Genomic DNA, 23,255 nt, shown 5'->3' on the forward strand with positions numbered 1-23,255 from the left:
GGCATAGATTTTGATTTACAATTATGTTGAACCAAACCCAAAATAAAATATGAATTGTTATCCAGCCAAAAAGACGCCTCGTAGTCTGTTTGGCCACTGCTAAAGAAGTTATGCATGCAATTATTCTATATAACTAGCATATATATTTAGTTAATATCATATTTTATTCGCCAAATAGTTTTGGTATTTGGTTTGAAATTTCAATCAAGCACACCTAGACCTCGCTTTGGGTCGTTTCGTTTTGGGTTTTTTCGAAGTTGCGTCGCTGCTTTATTAGTACTAATTTTCACTGTGCGTCGTTATATTCTCGTTGTTGCTTTGTTTTGAGTTCGACTGTTTAACTTTTTTGTGCCATTGTGGCAACGCCAATATAAACTTTAACCAACATTGCCTTTAAATTTTTGGCAGTTTTACGTTTTTCAACATCTAGCTTACCTACTTCTGTTTATAATTGCGTCTTGCTATCAAAACTCGGGGACGGTTTAGTAGAAATGTTCGTAGAACAGGGTTTAACCTCCAAACAAATTTTAAAAGGGATGGGCTTGATTGACGAAGCAATGGAGAATTTTTATATAAAACGATCCTGACAATGACAAAAGTTCTAAGGCGGTAGCTGCAAACATCAACTGCTACCAAGAAACTAATTTAAATTTACAAAAAAAGCTATTCACCAAACTCTGGACAAATTTTTGGTATTTTCATAAAGATAAATAATTGAATAGGTTATTTTGATTTAATGGAAGCAGTTTTTTTTTAATGAATGAATGCAATAACATTTTGGTTTTTAAATGTTTACTTTGTTCAATTTTTCTTTCTAGAAATTAGTATCTTCATAGCCCGGGAACCTACCTGTGATCTTTCCATGGTTGCCTATAGAAAATCTTAATTCACTTTGCGTAGTTTCAGTTTGCGTCGTGTTTTTTTGGAACGTATCCCCAACGCAAAGCGAGGTCTAGGTGTACCTGATTGAATTATAAACTATTGAAATCCAGCAGCAATTGAAATATATCTAATCATGAAATACCTTAAGGTAACTAATCTGTATCATGTATGTATTCTAAATCATGTATTTTAATCCACACTTTCTATATTTATACTTATACATATTTTTCAATTGTCTTACATTAATTGGAATATTATTAGTTTGAAAATAATTCTCTTCAAAATGTGACAAATCAGAAAAAAAAAAACAATATTTAGATTAATTTATAAAAAGAAATGTGAAAATTGGAATCCCGAAACTTTCCAATACCTCAAGACCGAGTTTCATGCTGCTATTGCATAGATAAGACTTGAAACAATTAAAAATGTTTACAAAAATTGTCTTAAAGCACTTAATGAGATAAGGAATCATCTTTTAATAAGAACAAAACTTAGTGCCGGGTAGCCATATAGCAGATAAGCAAATGGTCGAGCGAAGTTAAGAATTTATCGATTACTGAAAAGTTGATTAAATGTTGATTAATTCTAAAAATTTCTAAAAACTCCTAACTTTACGAATCCGTAAAGTAGCCAAATTTTAAGCGATTTTCGAAACGGAAATATGGGTAATGAATATGGGTAATTGAATCGATTTTCAAAAGAGACATATCAGTGAATGAAAATGTAAATCACGCTTTTGAGAAAATGCAATTGAAAAGCAAAATATTCAAATAAACCATCAAGAAGCTTTAATTTAGTCAATTTTGGAAGTATTTGAAAAATTCATATCTTTATTTTCAAGTTTCAAGTAAAATCTCAAGAAAGACTATTGCCAATTTTCGCAAAAATTTTAACGTTTACATTTGTTTAGAAAAAACGGATCGAAAACAATTTTTTGAAGCATCCAACTGCTTAATGTCATTTTAAAATGTACTACATAGAAATTTTTTTCGGGTATAACTTATTAAAATAAATGAGAAATTGCCCAAATTAAAGGTTCAGAAAAATACTACCTATTTTATTGACAAAAAAATGTGTTATTTTTTTCAATTCTAAAGAAAAATCATTACGAATCGTATTTAACCGATTTTCGTTATTGCTTTCAATAACTCTCTAATTTGCATTACATACCCCGCAAATTGATATTGAGGTTTTTGAATTGCTACAGGCCCCGCATGGGCTTAATCCGGAACTGACAAAGATTATTATTAAATGATAATACAAACTTACCGCTCTGAAACAACAACCGACACAGATAATCTGCAAAAGTCAACTGAGAAATCTGAGAGTAAGAAGCAGTATATAAAGCCAATCAAAAGCTGAGGTTCCGAAATTCGAATTTATAAAGTTTGAGCAATAATCGTGTAATCGAGGCAACGCCGTCTTTAACTTACCAAATATCTCAGACTAAATAGATGACAATCATTAAAACAACTAAATTTTACACTTACAAATTTTATTTGATATTTATTTGATATTTATTTGATATTTATATGCCATCCTTAATGATTTTTAAATGTATATATCTATATGTAAATATATATCAATAAGATGCTATAACCACAATAACAAAGGCAGATTCAAAAATTAAAAAAGAAAAAAACAACCCCATAACAAAACAAAAAAGAAAACATTGAAAGAAATATTAAATGGGGGCGGGACACACTCCTCGTCGTCTCTAACTGTACACACATATATAGTTTACGGGATGGACAATGGAATTCTTAAAGAAAAAACAACATTTTACTACTGACCGATGGCAGAGCTAACTCTTTGGTAGTGCCTACACTTTCATCTCATTCAAAATGAACTCAACTCTTTGTACGTGCTGCACTGCGTTTGCCTTCGATCCATTGGTCAATTTCCAATTTAAGAGCCTCATTGGATTTCACTTTATCCATGGTCAGGGGTGATCGATTAAAGGGATCGGTTTGATCGCTCAGCAAATGACGAGCAATGGTCGAACGATCGACAGTGACATTGGAACTGGGTAAAATAACTGGATCAGTCATTAGCGTGGAAATAATTGGATCCAGATACTCATCCGGAGCATCAGCTAACAACTCTTGCTCTTCCTTATATTGAGCTCCCATTTTTTGTACCTTTGCTGCAAATTCCGACATGTCACCAATCAATTGACCACCTCCAATGCGTATTAGAATATTTTCGGCATAGCTAAACAATTGCTCACTATACGAGCGACCATCTTGAGATACCGCCAGACAAAAACTTTCATCGCTGCTCAAGTTGATATAGATATGAGAGATTTCCAGCACTGTTTGGGCTGGATCAAATTCAAATTCCTTCTTATTCTTGACCTTAAAACGTTCCTTGTGGGGACCAACCAAATGCAGTAGGAAATAATTCAACATGGAGGCAATACGATCCACCATGCTGTTATGACAGAAAATGCTCTTGATTTCGGTAGTCAACAATTTCAAAATATTGATAGTATCACGTCCCAAAATATTATCAAATCGTGCCAACATTCCCAAATGACGAAGATTTGATATTTGCTGTTGCCTTTCATTGCGCGACAATTGATTCCATTCACCATTGTCCTGGGCCTGTTGCAATTGCTTGATCTGCTCCAAATTGGACAGCGATTCATCGAGCAGGAAAATGGCATCGTTAATTAATAAATTTATGAAACGCAAAAACAATGGCGGCTCTGTGGCTTCAATATTTTCTTCGGCTTCTTTGGCCAAATGTCGAAATGATTTAACATGCTCCTCTTTGGTCCATAGAAATTCCATTATGGCATACATGGGACGACGATAATTGAATTTCTGTTCAAATTGCACCGATTGCCCAGTCATTTCGATGCTAACGAAAACATGCAATAAACTTCTCACACATTGCTTACGATCCACATGACTATCAAAGATATTAGTTACAAAACTCTTAAGATTCTGATCATATCCTTGTGTTGGCAATAGATATTCCAAAGCCTCGGCTAGTTTTGCTCTCAAATGTGGATTCTTTACCAACTCGGAACTGCCCATGAACAAAAGAATCATCTTAAAGAAGGCATCATGTGAGGATTGATACATATGTATCGATTCAGTACCATTCAATCTGCGACAGAAATTCAAATAAGCTGCTATATTATCAATAACAGCCTCTGGTACTGATTTCATGTATGGAGCAACAAATGGCGGTGTAACCGATAGCAATTCCAAATTTCGTAACATTTGTGGTGAAAAATTACGCTTATCCAGGCATTCTTCATAACTTTCACGAGGCAATAGAGCCACTTCCGTTAACCAAATGGCTGAGGCTTCAAAAAATTTCAATATTGTAGTATCAGAATCCGGTTCGGAGAGAACATTTCTAATGCACAGAACTCGTTGCCGTTGATCGAGTAGCATACGCTCTAGATTTTTGACCAACTCATTGTTCGGATCACCTTGTACTAAATCTTCATAGGCTGTTTGACTGTTTTGAAATTGACGCATTTCCTGGGTTAAACGCTCAATACACGGCCGATTACCCAATTCGAAACATTTATGTGCCATATAAAAGATTTCCGTTATGAAATGATAATTTTCTGCCGTGATACGAGTTTCACCATCATCAATGGGCAGCAGGCAGCTTTCATCATAGGCTTTTAAGAGATTAACACCTTTGGCAGCACGTTCGTCATCTGGAACAGCACAGTAAGTGGGATCCACTAGCATTACCTGTAAATTGGTAATATATGTACAATTTTAATTGGCCCATTTTATACGCCCAGAGTCTTACCTTTAATGAGGGCAAGCAAAGGGGGGCACACAGACGCATAAGGATCGCACACAAATTAATCATAAATGCATCACTGGCAATACTATGAACAGTTTGCTCAAGATTCAGATTCATGGTGCTCCACAATTGACCTCGTGATACATTGGCATCCAGACAATGGGCTATCCATTGCAGAGTTTTCTTCTTGCTTTCGGGAGAGATGACTAGCAATTGTTTCACTACATCGAATATCGATTGCTGATGATGTGATAAAAGTGTCCAAAGACCTGGATCCGTTTGTTGTGCGGTATCACGTAGGAATTCAAAAGGACCAAGCTGTGTTTTAGGCAATATGGAAAGGCAAAGTAATTGTCCCAGCAAAGTGTCCATATAATCGCCACCTAAAAGAAAGAGTAATTTTTAGTAGTAGTACCACAGAAAAATGCTTCAAAACTATATACACATACCTTTTGCCTGGGGATTGGGTGTGAAATAATCAATCAGCAATTCACCCAACACGGCAGCACGCTTATCACTTACAAAATAACCCAAAATAACAAAAAGTTGTTTCTTAATTGTTATTAAGTTATCCTTAGCTATTGATTTTTGCAGATCCATTAGCATAGGATAAAATATGGCTTTAAGATTACCCAAAGCCTCCAGATGATCAACATCTTCGAGAACTTTTAAGGTGACGCGCACTAGAAACTCTTGAACACTGGCATCCCGTTCATCGTATACTTCAAATAATTGCTTCCACTGTTGGCCAAATATTTGGGGTGAAAAGAGATCCGGTTGACGCATACAAGTGCTAGCATTGTTAAGAATCATTTCCAGCAGTTTGCCAGATCCGGGCTTCTCCTTCAGTTGCTCACATTTGCTAAAGGCTCGATATAGATAAAGAATGGCATGTGTTTCCAAGGCTTCATCGCTCCCCGTTCCACCCTTGCCAGGGACTAGATACTTCTGGGTATCCGTCAACATGAGACGTTCAAATAGTGCATGGGCAATTAAGTCCTCAGACACCAGATCCTCACTGGTGTCGACCACGACATCGGCTAGGCAGAGTATTGGCCTTGAATCCGTCACCACAGCTGGTGCTCCCTTGCTGTCCAATGTGAACAATAGAACATCTTCAATTAGTCTCTTGGATACGCCTCCAGTTTGATCGGTTCGATCCTGCAGGAGGGCAGCAAATGGATTATCTTCAGTGCTTGTCATTTTACCGATCTCTGGTCAATGTGTTTTAATGTGCAGCCTACGAAATATAAGCTGTTTTTTTCTGTTTCCAATTAAAATTCTGTTTTTGTTGTTGTTGTGTTCGAGAGTCTAGTGTGACCCTTTGTCTTACCAGAGAAAAATACCGGCAATGTAGCAGTTAGTGATGAGCATTTAAAACTTTAACAGTTTAAGACCTTTTTTTATAGCAAAATGATTAGTTGTTCAGAGTTGGATTTTTTGTTCTCACAATTTTTTATCTTGTTTAATGTTTAATTCATTAAAAAATACAAATAAAAAATAATATTTTACTTTTTCATGTTTAGAAGGTCAAATTGTATTATCTAAAAATTTTCGTAATTTAGATAAGATATATTTTTACTTTATTTAAGCTTTTCAAATTTATAATATTTTCTATACAAACTCTAAAAATTCATTTGACTTTCTTTCGTAAGATAAATCTTTTCTTAAACTTTAACATCAGTTTGTTCGTTTTATCGTTGTATCAGGCAAAAAAAGAAAAAATGAAGAGGAAGGAAAGTAAATTGTCACTTTGATTTTATATGTTATATATAAGTCAATCCTTTTTTTGTCTATCGGTATTTAGAGTATAAACCAATGTCTCATTTTCACTGACTAAGGCGTTCAAATCGTTAACTGAATCAAAAATTCTGCTTAATTGTGACAAAATGCATACAATGAACAAAAGTGCGACTAATTGATTAGCAAATCGCGTAAACAATAGGACCATTGAAAAAAAAAATATACACTGTTGGAAGGCTTGTGATCATTTTGTGTGTTATCTATTTGCCTTTTGGATTGATAACTGGTTGTGCCAAGGACATTAAACATTATAGACCTGGCTAGATTTTTAATATGGCTAGAAACTGTCATTAATATTGTTGAAGACGCTGGTTCTCACATAAAGCTTATTTTAATATCACAAGGCTAGGAAGTTTCTCAGATCATTGTAGGAGTCGCCATTGGAGTATCTATTACGGCTATTTCTACGCCATTCCATTTATCGATTGGCGTTCGAGCACGAAAAATCTATGGATAGTTTTATCCTTTAAAATTATTTTTTGATCATTTGGAATTCAACGAAAAAGAGTTGGTAAACTGCGCACAAATCCCGAGGAGACGGAACAGGAAAGTTAGGAAGAACTGTTTAAGTGAAAATCGAAAAATAATGTTTTATTTTATGTTTAAGTTTTACATTTGTTTTCTTCATTTAAATTTACCGACCAGATGCAGTCCTTATTTTCACTTTGTAAAGTCCTGTATTATATATTTGTATTTTATATACATATTTTATATACATACAGATCTTAAAACTTTAATTCCTAGCGATCTTTTACTGCATTAGTTAGAGGTTGCATACGATTAAATAATAATAACTAAGCATAAATGGGTACTGATTATATAAATATTTCCATTGGCATACAAAATTTCCGTATTATTATCTTAAAATATAATCGTCTAAAATAAAAGAAATAAATAACATTATCAATTTGTTTAATGAGGAGCAAATATGCACTGGATTAACCTTCTTAATCAGTAAAAAAATATATACAATATATGTACATCAGATCAGAAATCAACCACAGAACAAATTCCTCAATTAAAATCAATGAACTCAATTCAAAATACATGATGCTAACAACAAAAAAAGCAGCACCTGCAGGCCTAAAAAAAACCTTAAACTAGGGCAGGGTGAAAGCAAAATCATTTGGGTGGGGGGGAAATTGGACACCCAAAACGTCAATTGCAGCCGCATGTACCCAAACCAACAGAAACCAAAAAAAAAAAAGAAATGAAATGAACAAAAATTAAATAAATCCAAAGCCAATTAAGACAATCAATCGCAAAAGCCACCCATAAGAAACATAACTACTGGCTTTTGCAGCAATTGGCGCCTCCTGGTACACGCCAATCCCTCCCCTCCCTCGCCAAACCACTGCAATCGCTGCTGATAAAAAAAAACCAAACCACTTCGTGCCTTCTTCAAAATCGGCTTATGATCAACAAGTGTTCGAAAAGAAATGCAGGCACGATGGGAAGTTCGTTGATTTTTTGTCCATGTTATATCAGTTTGTCAGTCGATGAGATATTTTCAAACGGTAAACATATACACGCAATGCCATTAGTGTAGGCTACGAAAAACAAATACACAAACGAAATAGACCAACCGCAACTCAAGGCAATTGCAAAACAGGCATATCGGATTACCATCAAAGACAAGACTAAAAAGTTTAACGATTTTTCACGGAAGTTAGTTAAGGTGAATATTTTATTAATTTATAAGCATTTTTTTGATTATAATCGGTATTTAAAGAAAAATGAAAAACCAATATGTTTACATTTTTAAGTGTATAGCAAAAATTGGCTTAGGACAAAATATTTATTAGTTTTTTTTAAATAAAATTAGAAAAAAAAATCAATAAAAAGCATTTAAAGAAATTGCGTATAATATAAACATTATTAAATAAAATCAAATTGAAAATTAATCCTTTTTAACTGACAGTCATTTTTAAACTAAGTAGTAAAACAGGATTTACCTCTAAAGTGCAACATAAATAAGGTAAACTTAGATCAAATTTACTTCTAAACCAGGAATATTGTAACATTTTTTACAATGATAAATTTGAATAAGGAATCGCCGTTTTAACTTTTTGTCTTTGGCGCCAAAACCTCCTTGACAGATCCACGTTGAATAATAAATCGCTTACAAGTGGAAAACAGTAAGGTTTTAATAATAATAATTAGAGTACATTTTTAAAGACTATTTACTTTTAAATGCAGTACACTCTATGTATAATTTAGTTATAAAATTTTTTAAGGAATATTTTTCGTCATAAATTTCTATATTTAAAGTTTAAACGTTTTAAAGTTTAGTTGGGGGATCAAATGAAATAATATTCCTAAAAGATTTCCCCTTTAATCTTAGCTTCAACCACTTGTATTTTAAACTTCCTTCGTTTAGAATAATTAATTCGTTTAATATTTCAACTAATGATTTCAATATTTGTATTCCTTTCAGCGTTTTCTTTTTTGTTTGCCCAAAATGAGTATTGAACGTTTAAGGATACGACCATTACACCCGGCATTACAGGAAATAGCCATTAAGGAACTGAATGAAGTGCCGCAACGTCTGAGCGAAGATATTGCCGCTCTAAGGGATTGGATATTGAAACAACCTCATTTGCGAGCCTGTACAGATGATCAGTTTCTATTGGCTTTTCTTCGTGGTACCAAATTTAGTCTGGAGCGAGCCAAAGAAAAGTTTGATCGTTTCTACACATTGCAGGCGTCAATTCCAGAGGTTTTCAACGAAAAACGTTTGGCTACAGATCCCTTGACCTTGGATATTATACGAATGGGGTAAGAATCGAATGATCTTTAGAAAATGTTGAACAAAATTATCAATCTTTCTTTTATTTCTGTTAGTATTATTTTACGTATACAACGAGATGCTGATGATGCAGGACCATGTGTGACCATTATACGTGCTGGTTCTTATGATACGAGAAAATATAAATTTCAGGATATCATACGAGTGGGCTCAATGTTTGGAGAAATTATGATGTTTGAGGATGAGAATGCTACAGTTAGTGGTTATATAGAGATCATGGATATGGCTGGCATCACGGGAACACATCTTTTTGCCCTTCAGCCGCAATTGCTAAGCAAATTTTCAACTTATGCCGATGAAGCAATGCCAACACGTCAGAAAGGGATACACTTCATCAATGTACCATCGGCGTTTGAGACTGGTTTCAATTCCTTGCGTGCCTTATTTCCTGCTAAAATTAAATCACGTGTGAGTAGAGAGATATGTATATGTCTTTGTGAAATAGTTCTCTTTTATTAAACTAATAACTTTTATATTCCCAGATCTCTGTAAGCTCTGATCCAGATGCAATCTTTGATATTGTACCTCGTGAATATTTACCCAAAGAGTATGGTGGATATCGTGGCACTATGCGGGACATTAGTCTAGAGATGGAAGCAAAACTACTGAGTTATGGTCCTTACTTTGCCGCCTCTCAACACTTTGGGTCAGATGAAAAATTACGCGAATTCGGTGATCATGCAAGGAGTAAACAGCGTTCTTCCTTTGGTACTGTGGGTTCATTTCGAAAATTGGAAATTGATTGATCAACAATCTACTAAAAATGCGAACAATGGATTAAAAATTTAAGTATAAGTGATAATTATTGATTATTTATGTGGTTAATCTTATCAGAAAAGGTGGCCAAAGTAGGTGAAGCAAAACTTAATTTGGGTTGTAACCATAATTTTGCGTTATGCATTGTGCATGAAACGTTTTTCCAAGGTCAATATCGAACCAAGTTTAGATCTTTTGCTTTGACGTTGCAGTTTTTAAATGTCGTTATATTACATGAAATGTAAAATATTTAAAATCCGATTTTATTTAAAATTTATTGTGTTAAATAAATAGCACAAAGTTGCAAAAAAAAAAAATTTTTTTGAAAGGAATAATCTGATTATCGGGCACTCGATAATATTTTTATTATCTACAATTTCATCATTTGTTTATTTACAACTTGGAGATACATTAAAGTATTCTGTGAATGAGTTGAGCATTGTTGAGTCAAAAAACAATTGCGTGAAGACGTCTTCAATACAAACGCTTCTGGACTTTTTTACCCAAAAGCAAGGTATAAATCTCAAAGCGTGGCTTTAATAAAAAAAAATTAAAAACAGACAGTTGCTCCCACGTCATACAAAACTCAAAGTAAAAAGTTATATTTTTGGATAAACTTTTTTACTTTTACACATTTTAAAAAATAGACCAAATTCATTAATTAAACTGATATGCCATTGAGATATAAAAGAAATGTTCGGACCGGATTTCAAATCAATTTAATCTTTTAATGTTTAGGTTTTAAGCCTAGTTTAAGATTTTAAGAGTTATTATAACTAGTTTTGAGAATGGACTTTTAATTTGTGGGGTGAAAATTCTATAAATTTGAAAATATATTAGTTTTAGAAAACTTGATTAGAACGATAATCCAGAATATCTACCAAGATACCAATTAACCCAAAACCAGAGGGCCGTTTGAATACCCTTGCAGTCAAAGCGGAAACACATTTTATATAAAACCTTTTATGTTCGGGAAAGAACGGCCTATATACAATCTTAGGTTATATGACAACTATATAATATAGTTGACAATAAATTAGAAAATAACGAAGTGACTCATAAAAGTGACTGTTTTCAGCCGATCGTTCGTATGGGAGCTATATGATATAGTCACCCGATCCTGATTAATATTGGTACTGTCATTGATATGTATACAAAACTGACAAATATTAATTTTTTTGACAATAGCTTAAAAAACAAGGGAGTTTTTAAAAAAAGTCATTGTTGGTTACTTTTCCCTCACAGTTTGTGAAGGAAAAGTCCGTTTGTATGGGAGCTATGTGATATAGTGATTTAATCCTGCAGTAAATAGAAGCTGATGGCTACATGAACTCGTCTTGTCTGATCAAGAATATATATTCCTTTTATCGTCGGAGATGCTTCCTTCTATGCGTTGCACACTTCTGACCAAACTTAATATACCCTTTTTGCAAGGGTATAAAAATTAGTGACTTTTCCTTTAAACTAAACTAACAATAAAGATTACACCATATTATTTGGCTTTAATTATCAAAAGACAAGTGAATTTTTCAATTTCGTTGGAGATAACGTTGGCCAGATAGGCAACAAATCGGTATTAGAGCTTTCTAAGAAAAAATACCAAAAAGCTTAAACAGCTGATATATTCAAAGCTCTTTGTAATTTCACCGATTGAAGTAAATTTTTAAAAGAGTGCAAACGCATATATTTTTATTCTATTCAATTCAAATGGCTGACAAATCGACAAGTATTGCTTTTATTCACGAATTAAACGAAGATTGCCTGCTGTAAGTACTGCAAATCCCACATCTAGACAATTCCTTATCTAATTGTGAACATCTGTTTTAGTTCGATTCTAGAGTATCTGACTTTGGAGGATCAGGTGAATTTGTGGCAGGCTACAAAATCTGCTATTCCTGCAAGTCGTTTAAACTCTCTCATCACCTACAATTGGCAAAAACAAACTAAACATATTATAAAAAGAGACATTTTCCAAGAGCATTTGGAATATTTAGATGATTACTTAAAATGCATAAACGAATCTGTTGAAGAACTTGAATTGTCTTATCTACCCATTGAACTTGTTGAAATATTTCGTCAACACAAATTTCCTTATATACAAAAATTATATTATTACGCCGATGAAGAGGATAATGAAAATGGTGACAAGGATATTGCCTTACTTACAGAAATATTTCCATCCTTGAGGTCACTTGTTTTGAGCGGGATGAGCACAGGCCTTTATATTAGTAAATTTGAAAATTTAAGTGAATTGGATTTGGAAGAATGCGTATGCTTGAAACCGGATAACTTTCTGGATATTTCTGAGCATCTCAAATTAAGGAAATTAAGCATGCAAGTTCTAGCCAGCAATGGACCCCTTTTCATAAAGGCTCTGCCCAATTTGCAGGATATCGAAGAACTTACCATAAGCATGGATCTTCTTACCGAAACGGATACAGTACAAATTCTACGTTTACCTAAATTACGTAAATTGCGTTATAACAGCGATATAGTACGGCATATACCATTTAATAGCATTGTCGAAATCCGGGGATTGGATATAATTCGTGCTACATTCCATGATTCCATTTATATCTGCAATCCAGAAATTTTTCCTAAACTACAGAATTTACAAGCCCTCAGCATTATCGAAGACTATGGCTGGAATAGAGAAGATCTTATGAAAATCCTTCAATGCTTATCCTCTCTAGAAGCATTGCACTTGATTGAGACGGAAATTCTCCGTAATGACGAGCATCTTTGGGATGTGGTCCGCATTTGTCCAAAACTTAGATTAGTAAATTTAACCAAAAATTGTTTTTACCAACAATTTTTTACCTCTGAAAAAGAAATAATGGAAAAAACTTTAAATGGACGCAAGGAGCGATTGCAAGTGAATTTATATCAAACGGATTTAGGTTTAAATACAGATATGGTGAGTTGTAGAAGGTTTGAATAATAACAATTTATGTTATCGGAAATATTTTGTCTTCTTGCAGATTCTGGAGCATTTTCGACATCCCAAATTGAACGTTACATATCAGGATATGGATATAGAGCATTTAGCCGAAAGTGATATACAAATCGAGTTTAAGCCTTTGGCAGTATAAAGTATTTTGAGGATCACTATGTAGGAGATAAGGCTGCCTAGAAAAGTAATTTGAATCCATTTCAAAAATGTAATCTACCTCTTGAAAATTGTATTATGTAAATAAATTTTCCCATATCCTAACAAAAACCCAATAGAAAGTAAATTTTAACTCCACAGATATATAAAACACAATACAAAGTGTTGATTAAAAGCAGTTTCTTTTATTCAATTCAAGAAAGAACTCTCTAATTGTCGCTTAGGCATCGGCGTGCAGACGAGCTGTGGGCTTGGACAAGAAGTCAGAGTATGCCTGGTATGGGGTAGAGCCCAATGGCATTTCCTTCCACAAATCTGGAGTCAGATAGGCATAGGTCTTGGCAATGGCCGCATAAGTGGCCTTGGCAAAGTTACCCAAAGTGCCGGTGGAGCCACGAGCCGATGTATAACAATCCTCAATACCAGCCATGGTCAACAGCTTCTTGGGAACGGGAGCCGAGACAATGCCAGTACCGCGGGGAGCTGGAATCAGGCGCACGGAGACGGAACCACACTTGCCAGTGACCTTGCAGGGCACGGTATGGGGTTTACCGATCTTGTTACCCCAGTAACCACGACGCACAGGCACAACAGACAATTTGGCCAAGATAATGGCACCACGGATGGCGGTAGCAACTTCCTTGCTGCACTTAACACCCAAGCCAATGTGTCCGTTGTTGTCACCAATGGCCACAAAAGCCTTGAAACGGGTACGCTGACCAGCACGAGTCTGCTTCTGCACAGGCATAATCTTCAAAACTTCATCGCGCAGAGATGAGCCCAAGAAGAAATCGATGATCTCAAACTCTTTGATGGGCAACGAGTAAAGATAGATCTCCTCCAAAGACTTGATCTTGGCATCACGGACCAAACGGCCCAATTTAGTAACTGGGACCCATTCCTTGGAATCCTCCTTGCCACCACGTCCACGGGCGCCACGTCCGCGACCACGACCGCGTCCTCCACGGCCACCACGAGAGCCAAAACCACCTCGGAATCCACCACGGGCTGGAGCAGCGTCCGCCATTCTATAAGAAATACAAAAAAAAAGAATGTGGTTAGACACGTTTTTTCAAAAGTATGATTACGCATATATTCAAATGTTTTGGAGAATCAGACACCTTTGGCCATCTTTAGGCAAATAAATGCCTTCTGGTGGAAACCGCAAAAGGAAATTCAAATAATCATCATGTTAACTATCAACACATTTTTTTCGTTTGTGTCTCGACGCCATTTTGAAACACGTGGTTAGGTCAACCAACGAAATATTCATTTATTTTATTAGCCTCATTTTAACATTCATGTTTCAATATGTCCGCAGTACACATAATATAGTACTCAATTGAATACAATCGATCTAAACGCTTTAATTTACTTTTTTCACCATTTTCTTAAAATTATTTTTCTTACTTTGTAGGTTTATTAACTGTATGGGGGAAAGACAAAAAACCAAATGGCCGATTGTAGGGTAGAGCTGGAGGTGGTAGCTTCGGTATTATCGATGTTTTTCTAAAGTATCGATAATTGTATCTTTCTGGTATTTTTTTTCTCCAGCTCTAATTGTAGGGCATTGTGCTACATTTTTGGAACCAGAAAAATGGAATGAAACGATACTTTTCATAAAAATGTCCGTTATAATTTTTATCCGATTTTAAATAAAAACATGTCATTCCACGGTAAATTAACCTTCTTTCGTAGTTTAAAAAATTACTTTAGTACAAATTAGTGTCGCACAAAGTACCAACAAATTCCATGAAAAATTCAGATTATCAATTATCTCCAAATTGAAAGATGGCGCTGAATTAAAAAAATGCTATAGTGCTCGTATGGAGACAGAGCTACTTTTTGTTTATTTATAAATCTATTTCAAAATAATATTGGAATATGCAAAAGCATAAATAAATAAAAAATTTTAAAAAGTTAAAAAAAATAAAACAATAGTCGAGGAGGTAACTTAACTTTAAAATATAAAAAAAAAGCTAACTTCGGCTATAAGTTTATATACCCTTGCAGTTCTTGGCAATAATAAATTTACATGTTCCAAACTCTTTTTATGTACATAACTGAATTCATCACTGCACAATAAAACCTTTAAGGTATCACTCTGTCCCTTTTGAATTTGCTATATTCGCAATTTCTTTTTCTTCCCATAAAAACTATTTGTATGCGCACGTGGATATTATTATTATGTAATAAAAAACCGAAACGACACAAAAATAAAGCACAGATTCGAGACAAAGATACATAATACAATACATTTCATAGGCAAAACTTCGACTTTTTGATGCTCTGCATTGTATTTAGCCAAAAAACATTAGTAATTTTTATTCAAAGTTTTCATAATAACAAAAATGATTGTAGCCAAACTAGTAAAAGCACTCGGTGTTATCTTAAAAAGTTTTATTTAAAGCATTTTACATAGTCTGGTTGTTTTTTTTCTCCCCTCAATCAACAACAAACGACTCAGAATTCGTTCTTCCTGCCTCAACATTTGTTTCCTCGATAATCCCACTCCCACATCTGAGATACGCAATTTACCCTTTGAATTTAAATTATTGTATTGGCTATTTGTGCCAATAAAATTTTAACATTTGCACTGTGTAGTTATGTCTTCTAAGTGAAGTATTTGAAGCATATGAATCAGAGATTATATAACTTATTAATAATTCTTCCAGCTTTATATTTCGTCAATAATACTGGGGAAACTCTTAATTCGTCATCCACTTTTCCACAACATTCAATTGCCTCATAAAAGTCACTACAGAAAATGCCAATTTAGCCACCTTTTGGTAAAATGAAAAACAAAACTGAAAATTCCGATACACGAATCAAAATTTATACTTTATATTACCTGGATATTGGTTTGCATGCAAATGGGAAATATGGATCCAGCTGTAAAACCAATCGGTTGCTGAGCATAATGAAGAAATTGAATTATAGTAGATTTATAGCGACGACTCGATCCTACCCAATTGGAATGAAATATGGCCAATGCCAATCTATCGCAGTCATCTATGATTAGGTCGCAGGTGTAACAAAATGGAAATGTCTGAGCGATCAATGCTATTATGAGCACAACCCGTGACAATCCGTTCCAGAAGTCAGAAAAGAATAGTAGAGTGACTAAGGTACAACCCAACATAGTGCCGATCAGAACAAATTGTATAAAAGTATTAATTGAAAATAATGATCGCATGAGGTCGGCATATCAGAATAAAGAGAACAAATGTAAACTTTATCTTTCCAAACCTCATTCAATACATACTTGAATATTAATTTATGATGCGTTATGCATTTGAGTAGTTCCTTGTAACTTTCCTTTTCTCCCTCCTCCGGATCTGTATGCAATTTACGAACTCTTTGTCTTAAAATTTGCAAGTGCGCTCTCAACATTAGACAATAATTGATATTAAAAACATCCACCATCATTTGTTGTTCAAGCTCAAATGATAAAATGATACATTGAAGAAAGAATACTATCCAAAAATTTGTCGTACTGGTACGCCAATTGATGAATGGATTATAGTCTGGATATGGTAGCACTTCAATTAGGGCCAAATTCAGAAACATTATGCCACCATATGAGTGGTAGAGAATTGAGTATATAATGAAGATCAGATTACATCGTGCAACCCAATAGCGAATGCTACAACGATCTGCTTCATCTGCGCAAAATTCATCCATGCGGTTCATCAGTTTCTTAGCCTTGTCATATTGCGATAGATATATATAAAAATTCGTAACTTTTAGGGAACATCCCACAATATTAATAACATCTGTAAGCAATGATAAGAACTCGGTAGGACTAAAAGATGTAAAATATTTGACCAAACCCGTGATTATTCCAAAAGGCAAATATATAATCCACAACAAGATTACGAATCCTCTAAACATCATATACAATTTTCGACCTTTCGATGGCGGCAACCAACCAACCACAGTCATTCCATACTCGAAATATGCAAAGGATTCTCCAGATGACTTCATATCTTGCGGTCCAGGATTTCGCAATAATTCAAAAACCATTTTGTCTAGTTTTAGTTTTCTATTGATAAACTTCTCCTGATGTCCTTAGGTAACTGTGGACAATTGTTGGTATATACTAGTATTTATGTCATTTACTGGTGCCAATGGGTAAGCAACTTTCTAATCAATTAGCAACACTTGTGTTCACTGTAGAAGTTTACCCACAATTAAGCGGAATTGTTTATTCAATAAACGGTTTTTACTTTACGTTTACATCGCAGGCAATTGGTATGGTAGAACTGGTAGCTATACAGATTCTCCCCTCAGTCTTTGGATTATCTAAAGGGGGCCGGTGAGAAATATATCAGAAGGCCCATTAATAAAATTATAATATGAACACAGGCCGACATGCCTTTTGGTGAGGTTAACTTGAGAGAGTTTCTTAACCAATTAGGGTACGCTGATTCTAACTGTATACTCAGTTTTTGCCCACCACATCCTGGTTTTGTGATATCAGGGGATCTGGGGTTAGAAATCAGGTTAGCAATCAAAAGTATACTATAGAAAGTTAAAAATTGTTTTTCTACATTTTTAACAGATTTAAGAATATCCTATCGAAGAAAAATAGCTCTTGTCTGCAAACAATACTAATAAACAATTTGTTAGATGCATACGATTTCAATAATTCTTTAAAATTAAACAACAGCAAATCCTTGGAATTCCTAAAGAATATTTTTTAGTTCAAACTTTACTCATTATGGAACTATATCTAAAGTGTACGATATTATACATTATAAATAAGAAGCGCCTCTTTGATATTTTGTAAATGGTTTTTAAATCATACCTTATATATTAAAAGGTGAAAATAATAACGTTTTTAGTATAAAATTTGGTTTATAATATATAAACTTTATATTATACTATAAAATATTGCAAAAGAAGGTCATGTGAAATTATTCCAACGAATTTTTTTTCGAAATCATGACGTGATGGACAAAAACCGAGTAGAGCCGTGATCAGCACCCCCAAGTTTCTAAAAGAGACCTATTGAACTTAAAACCTACCTCTTCCGGTTCTGCTTCTGCTTCTTTCACCAATTCCCTTACCAGCTTTATCTCTGCCTGCTTTACCTTAGCCAGTCTCTGCTGAATATAACTCTGGCATCGTTGCCTGAGGTGGACTTACCTGTTTATTGAAATTGAACTACCTCCAACACCGCCTCTTCGTCCCTGTTACCCCTTTAAAGGCTAGTTTGGAAGAAAATTAATTAAAAAAATTATTAAAATTATTGATTAACAAAAAGGTACAACAAAAAATTTGACTAGCGGTGATTTATTACACATAAATATTGATTTCACATAAAAATTGAGCCTTCTAACATCCGAGACGATGGATGATCTCTCATTCTGATACTGGTTAGCATAAGGATTGTGTGATTGTGTTAGTGTCTCATCTATTTCAATTTTGTTTTTCCCAAAATTATAATAAATATGTCTTAACTCTAGATAAGAATAATGGTAAATAAGAAAGTATTGCAGGCGAACAGACCTAAATGCAATTTGATAACAAAATAATATGAAATATAATATAATGTCTTGCAAACAAATTGCAGTGCGCCTGCCAGCTCCGATCCCAATCAGATTGCTCTTGTTGTTGTTGTTGTTCCTTTTCTTCTAATTATTTGTGTGGGTATAGTAGAGTACTGTATTGCCCGGCAATTGCCAATGAGAAGCCTTCAATTCAATCAATTGCAGCAATGTTCGACGTATGGCTGCTGCCGAATCGCCAACATTAAGAAAAGCATCACGCACCAGAGCCATCAAAAGTTCCAATTGTGTTGGTAACTGTTGCTCCATATCCTGTCCAATGCACGTAAGGACGTAAAACAAACACTCGATCTGCAAAAGTTTCATTAAATAAAGGTTCCTTCAAGTTACTTATGATCGTCCTTTAAAACTTACCTCGGACAATGAACGCACAGGTGGCCGTACACAATCTTCACAACATTTCGATAGAAGGCTAAGTAATACCAAAGGCGGTGGGGTTCCTTCATGATGGGTCCGCAGTTGAAGTTGTCGGCGTTTTAATTGGCAAAACATTTCCGTTAGAAAGGCCATAAATGCGGTAAAACGTACACGCGATGGCGACTTCATGCCTTGTATGGCAAACAATAACTGAAAATGCGAAAGGAATACCGATAAAATAAAGTTAAAGAATATTGTTAACGTATCAATCATAAATCTCTTTAAATCTGAGATACTACGTAAAAGTTACTAATATCTACTAGAATCATGCTAGGTAATCAATCTTAAACTGCTAAACTTTCTCCTACTCAAACAGATGCCAGAGATAGGCTATATTTGTCCTAAATGAATTCAGAATTCCTCAAATTATAAATTTTTTAGTTATACTGGAGATGACCTATATCGTCTTAAATTTTTTACCATATACCATGGCAAAAGAATAAATAAAAGTCACTCTCATCTCGAAAGACTATATCAAATCCACATTAAGGGGTGTCCTATTCAAGTAGAAAGGAGTGTATATTATTATTGTGTGTATGCACTATACAATGCAATTAAATTTTAAGACTATTTGCGCTCAAAATCTTTTACAAACTTTACATAAAAAAAAAATTATAACTCAGGTTATTAGTTCTTAGAGCCGAATAAATTCTTATTTTCAAAATTTTGTATATTATTGAGATATTGGTTCTATTTGCCCATCCAAAGCCTGAGCTAAGATAAATATGTAAAATATTTAAAATCAATAAGATAAAATGAAGATTCAAATTGTGCTTTTGCCTTTTTATTCCTTTAGCAAAAGATCCTAAAAAACCTTTATCAATAATCTCAATACTTTTCTAATGGCATTCTAAAGAATATTCACGTCTTGGTATAAAATGTCCAATAATATGATTAAGAGGATTATTATGTTGGCAAAATATTTCAATTTTAATTAAAGTATCTTTGAATTAGATTTTGAATTATATTTACCGATGCCATTTGCTTAACTCTTAGGCGAAAATGGAGAATATAGTTCAAAGACTGGAGTTAGATGCAATAAACTTTTAGATCTTGTTTCATCCTCCAATATTTCAGACTACAATCAGGGAGGGGTCTAAATTACAAAATGTGGGGAAACTACATAGATCTACGAATTGGATTCCTAATTTGCTTTGGATGAGCAATCTCAGTTAATTCTTTATATTCTACTTGAATGCCACTCACCTTCTCCCGTTCCTGATACCATTGTCGGCATGTATTAAGCAATGCCTCCAAAAATGTCTCCTTCTGCTCTTTGGCAATGATATTGAGACATAAACGTGAAATGGGCAATGCAAATCTGCGGCTTTCCACCGCTCGTTTAATAAACTGTGATGTCAATTCCATGAGGCAACGGGAATTCAATTTATTCGGATCCTCGAGTGCTGTATCAATGAGAGCTTGAATTTCTGGTGTAAATTGTCCAATATCGGCCACTTCACTGCCCAAGCCCAGACCTAAGCCAGCCATGCCACGAGTCAAGGCATCAGCCGAGGATAAGGATTTCGATCGTTGCAATGCATTGCCATTCAAATAGGGATCCAGGCCATTAAGATTCGCCTGATAGGGTTGAGCATATAGATTGTTATTGTTGTTGTTATTGTTGTTTGTAACATAGTGTTGCTTCTGTGTCCTTGGCTCTGGTGCAAATTTGACACGATTTGTTGACTATAAAGAACAATGATTGTAAATGAAATTGAAAATTAAGTTAATGTTCTCCTAATAACTCTTACTCACATGTAATATATTTCCACTAGATGGTGAATTCATCAATGGCAATTGAGTGGTCAATGGACTTATCGGATGGGTTACCAATATCGAACGATGATGACCAGCCGTTGGCATATTACCCAAAGACATACCCGCCTGACGTCTATATTGTTGCTGCTGTTGCAGTGTCATAGATGGACCATTTGTTGGATATATCAGAGATGAACTGGAAGAATGTTGTATATTGTAGTTTAACTCTGCAAGGAGATGGGAAAACCCAAAAGCGGAGAAGGTGACATTAAAAGTAGTTTGTGCTTTACCGATTATTAAGTGCCTCATTCGCCGACGTTGGCGTTGACATTGTGAACTCCTGGGCATTTGCATTCAATTTGTTGGGGGCGACACCGACACCGATACCAACACCATTACCAGCACCAATACCCAGACCCGCTAATTCGCCGCGTACATCTGATAGAATCAATATATGTGGGGTGTTTGGGTGTGTAGGATATATCACATAGGGAATATATTTTGATGATTTTAAGGACAAAGGACAGGGTGTGTATTTGTGTTTGTGTGCGTGTGTTTGTACAGTATGAGGTATGGATTGGGTAGAGGAGGTATATGAAAAAGAATATACAAAAGAATAGAAACAGATTTCCGCATAAATACATCATATTTTAAAAAAACTTATGCAAACAGTGCAGCAGCCGGCTTAAAAAAAGGTCATTAAATAGTTTAAACTTGTTTTCGTTTAACTAAAAGTACTAGCAAATAATTTTCTAAAATATTTTTCATCCTAAGCATAAAAGTATAGAATTTTAAATCAAGGTTTATTTGTAGAAGTTTTTGATCGATTAACAGTTTATTTCACTGTTTCAAAATTATAGCAATTTAAGGGAAACACATTGATAGAGTGAAGTTGTTATATGTACCTACATATATAGTAGTTTATAAATTTATGTCATAATCAGTTCCCTGTTTAGGTTCTCTTAACTTCTGAAAAATTTAAATTTCTGGAAACAAGAATGAAGTACATTTACTTACATTTATATGAGTTTTTAACTTTAATAATTGTATATTGATGTACTTATATTTTATCTCTATTTGAAATATCTATTTATCACTTCCAATATATGTAAATATTTTATAAGGCATAACTAGAATAATATCATAATAGATGATAGATGAATAGACGAATTTCATGACTAATCACAATCAGATTGAAGAAATTTAACTACATTTAACTTTTACATACATTCAAACATAATAATTTAAATACTAAAATGAAAATGCCCCAAAAACAATAATGTACTTTTTAAAAAATTCAGATATTTTATGCTCGAGATGTAATTTGAGGCAAGACGCCATAATAAAACAGGTTAAAAGAAATGAACCGAGCATCAGAGACCTGGATCCTGATCTTCTAAGCTAAAAGTACAAAAGCGATCTTAAATCTGTATCAAACTAAATAGTTTTACAACAAATTCGAATGAAACTAAACAGTTTTGCAACGAATTCGGATTAAGCATACTCTGATCTCTGAGTCCATGTTTTTATCGGTCTTTGTAATTGCTAGAAACACTTCTTAAAGTGTTATTGCTGGTTTCAAGTGTCCTCTTACAGTTTTTCATAAATTTCACTTTAAATATGAAATTATTTGACTTCTTTTACTATTAATTGCCTTGTTTTATAAGTGTTCGTTTCATCAAGGAAACTACAATTAAACAAGCATTATTTACTTCAAATTTCTCAGAGTTCTGTGGAATTCTTTGTAAATCAAATAAAAGTTATACATATGCGTTCTTAGGCCCAAGCAAAATGAAAGCTTACAATATCAAAGAAAAATAACTTACTTGGCGGTCTGTATATATCCATAGCTGGTTTTCCACCACGAATCTGTCCAGTTCCAGGCACATTAAATGCCAAACTACGCCTTTTATTTATATTCTAAAGAAAAGAAAATTGAGTTGAGAAAATTGGCATAGAAATATTGTTTTTTTTTTTTTGAATTTTTCTAATGAAACTTACCTGCTGATTTGATGTGCGTACAAAACTTCGCTCTCTGGATATAACGCCTGGCATTAGATTCGATTGAAAATCGGGCGACTTGCGCACTTTTCGAGCATCATTCTGTTGATTGTTATTTAAAGTGACTTGTGTTTGTTGTTCCACTTTTTCAGCCATTTTTTCTTTTGTTTTTTGTTTACTACTTCTTCTAACTGTTATTAATAGGTTTTGTTTTTTGTTTCTCACTTTCTTTAGATCTTTGGTTGCTTATTATTCTTGTTCTGGTTTTTTATATACGTTTCTTCTTCAGTATTTGAGTAAATTTGTACATATCACAATATTTGTTTTAGTTTTTTTTTTTTTTCTTTTCTTCTCCTCTCTTTTT

At 34.1% G+C, this 23,255-nt stretch overlaps 5 protein-coding genes across 6 annotated transcripts; 2 read left to right on the plus strand and 3 right to left on the minus strand.

The window, feature by feature from the left end:
• Window positions 1–2,422: 2,422 nt before the first annotated feature.
• Window positions 2,423–5,958, minus strand: LOC6643680 (ubiquitin conjugation factor E4 A). The gene is made up of 3 exons (XM_002066379.4): window positions 5,112–5,958; window positions 4,666–5,045; window positions 2,423–4,604 (listed from the first exon to the last, which is right to left on the minus strand). Exons 1-3 carry the CDS (start codon window positions 5,863–5,865, stop codon window positions 2,733–2,735), a joined length of 3,006 nt encoding a protein of 1,001 aa, XP_002066415.1. The 5' UTR covers window positions 5,866–5,958; the 3' UTR covers window positions 2,423–2,732.
• Window positions 5,959–7,954: 1,996 nt separating this feature from the next.
• LOC6643681 (retinol-binding protein pinta) lies at window positions 7,955–10,288 on the plus strand. The gene is made up of 4 exons (XM_002066380.4): window positions 7,955–8,143; window positions 8,903–9,243; window positions 9,310–9,682; window positions 9,757–10,288. The coding sequence occupies exons 2-4, from the start codon at window positions 8,927–8,929 to the stop codon at window positions 10,018–10,020; spliced, it is 954 nt and encodes a 317-aa protein (XP_002066416.1). The 5' UTR covers window positions 7,955–8,143; window positions 8,903–8,926; the 3' UTR covers window positions 10,021–10,288.
• A 1,403-nt stretch (window positions 10,289–11,691) lies between these two features.
• On the plus strand, window positions 11,692–13,189 carry LOC111518764. Its single transcript, XM_023176372.2, has 3 exons — window positions 11,692–11,796; window positions 11,858–12,947; window positions 13,012–13,189. The coding sequence occupies exons 1-3, from the start codon at window positions 11,738–11,740 to the stop codon at window positions 13,120–13,122; spliced, it is 1,260 nt and encodes a 419-aa protein (XP_023032140.2). The 5' UTR covers window positions 11,692–11,737; the 3' UTR covers window positions 13,123–13,189.
• A 113-nt stretch (window positions 13,190–13,302) lies between these two features.
• LOC6643683 (40S ribosomal protein S2) lies at window positions 13,303–14,627 on the minus strand. The gene is made up of 2 exons (XM_002066382.3): window positions 14,550–14,627; window positions 13,303–14,167 (listed from the first exon to the last, which is right to left on the minus strand). Exon 2 carries the CDS (start codon window positions 14,164–14,166, stop codon window positions 13,360–13,362), a length of 807 nt encoding a protein of 268 aa, XP_002066418.1. The 5' UTR covers window position 14,167; window positions 14,550–14,627; the 3' UTR covers window positions 13,303–13,359.
• Window positions 14,628–18,421: 3,794 nt separating this feature from the next.
• On the minus strand, window positions 18,422–23,222 carry LOC6643684. Of its 2 annotated transcripts, XM_002066383.4 has the most exons (7): window positions 22,892–23,222; window positions 22,717–22,810; window positions 21,181–21,328; window positions 20,888–21,086; window positions 20,336–20,818; window positions 19,067–19,279; window positions 18,422–19,003 (listed from the first exon to the last, which is right to left on the minus strand). In XM_002066383.4, the coding sequence occupies exons 1-7, from the start codon at window positions 23,045–23,047 to the stop codon at window positions 18,779–18,781; spliced, it is 1,518 nt and encodes a 505-aa protein (XP_002066419.2). In that variant the 5' UTR covers window positions 23,048–23,222; the 3' UTR covers window positions 18,422–18,778. The 2 variants fall into 2 exon arrangements, with proteins under 2 accessions (XP_002066419.2, XP_015033624.2); XM_015178138.3 differs by lacking the exon at window positions 21,181–21,328 and having other exon boundaries at window positions 20,888–21,117; window positions 22,892–23,219.
• Window positions 23,223–23,255: the final 33 nt, after the last annotated feature.

Source organism: Drosophila willistoni (genome assembly GCF_018902025.1).
Source record: "Drosophila willistoni isolate 14030-0811.24 chromosome 2R unlocalized genomic scaffold, UCI_dwil_1.1 Seg200, whole genome shotgun sequence".
In the NCBI taxonomy this organism is placed as follows: Eukaryota; Metazoa; Arthropoda; class Insecta; order Diptera; family Drosophilidae; genus Drosophila; species Drosophila willistoni.

Bases quoted from the DNA above. Each gene is read 5' to 3' on its own strand.
- LOC6643680 (XM_002066379.4), bottom strand. From the start codon at position 5,865: ATGACAAGCACTGAAGATAATCCATTTGCTGCCCTCCTGCAGGATCGA. The intron at 5,046-5,111 runs GTATGTGTATAT...TCTTTCTTTTAG, and splicing joins ACCCAATCCCCAGGCAAAAG to GTGGCGATTATATGGACACT. The intron at 4,605-4,665 runs GTAAGACTCTGG...ACCAATTTACAG, and splicing joins TTTGCTTGCCCTCATTAAAG to GTAATGCTAGTGGATCCCAC.
- LOC6643681 (XM_002066380.4), top strand. From the start codon at position 8,927: ATGAGTATTGAACGTTTAAGGATACGACCATTACACCCGGCATTACAG. The intron at 9,244-9,309 runs GTAAGAATCGAA...TATTTCTGTTAG, and splicing joins TTGGATATTATACGAATGGG to TATTATTTTACGTATACAAC. The intron at 9,683-9,756 runs GTGAGTAGAGAG...TTATATTCCCAG, and splicing joins CTGCTAAAATTAAATCACGT to ATCTCTGTAAGCTCTGATCC.
- LOC111518764 (XM_023176372.2), top strand. From the start codon at position 11,738: ATGGCTGACAAATCGACAAGTATTGCTTTTATTCACGAATTAAACGAA. The intron at 11,797-11,857 runs GTAAGTACTGCA...CATCTGTTTTAG, and splicing joins TTAAACGAAGATTGCCTGCT to TTCGATTCTAGAGTATCTGA. The intron at 12,948-13,011 runs GTGAGTTGTAGA...GTCTTCTTGCAG, and splicing joins TAGGTTTAAATACAGATATG to ATTCTGGAGCATTTTCGACA.
- LOC6643683 (XM_002066382.3), bottom strand. From the start codon at position 14,166: ATGGCGGACGCTGCTCCAGCCCGTGGTGGATTCCGAGGTGGTTTTGGC.
- LOC6643684 (XM_002066383.4), bottom strand. From the start codon at position 23,047: ATGGCTGAAAAAGTGGAACAACAAACACAAGTCACTTTAAATAACAAT. The intron at 22,811-22,891 runs GTAAGTTTCATT...TCTTTTCTTTAG, and splicing joins TACGCACATCAAATCAGCAG to AATATAAATAAAAGGCGTAG. The intron at 21,087-21,180 runs GTAAAGCACAAA...ACATTCTTCCAG, and splicing joins AATGAGGCACTTAATAATCG to TTCATCTCTGATATATCCAA.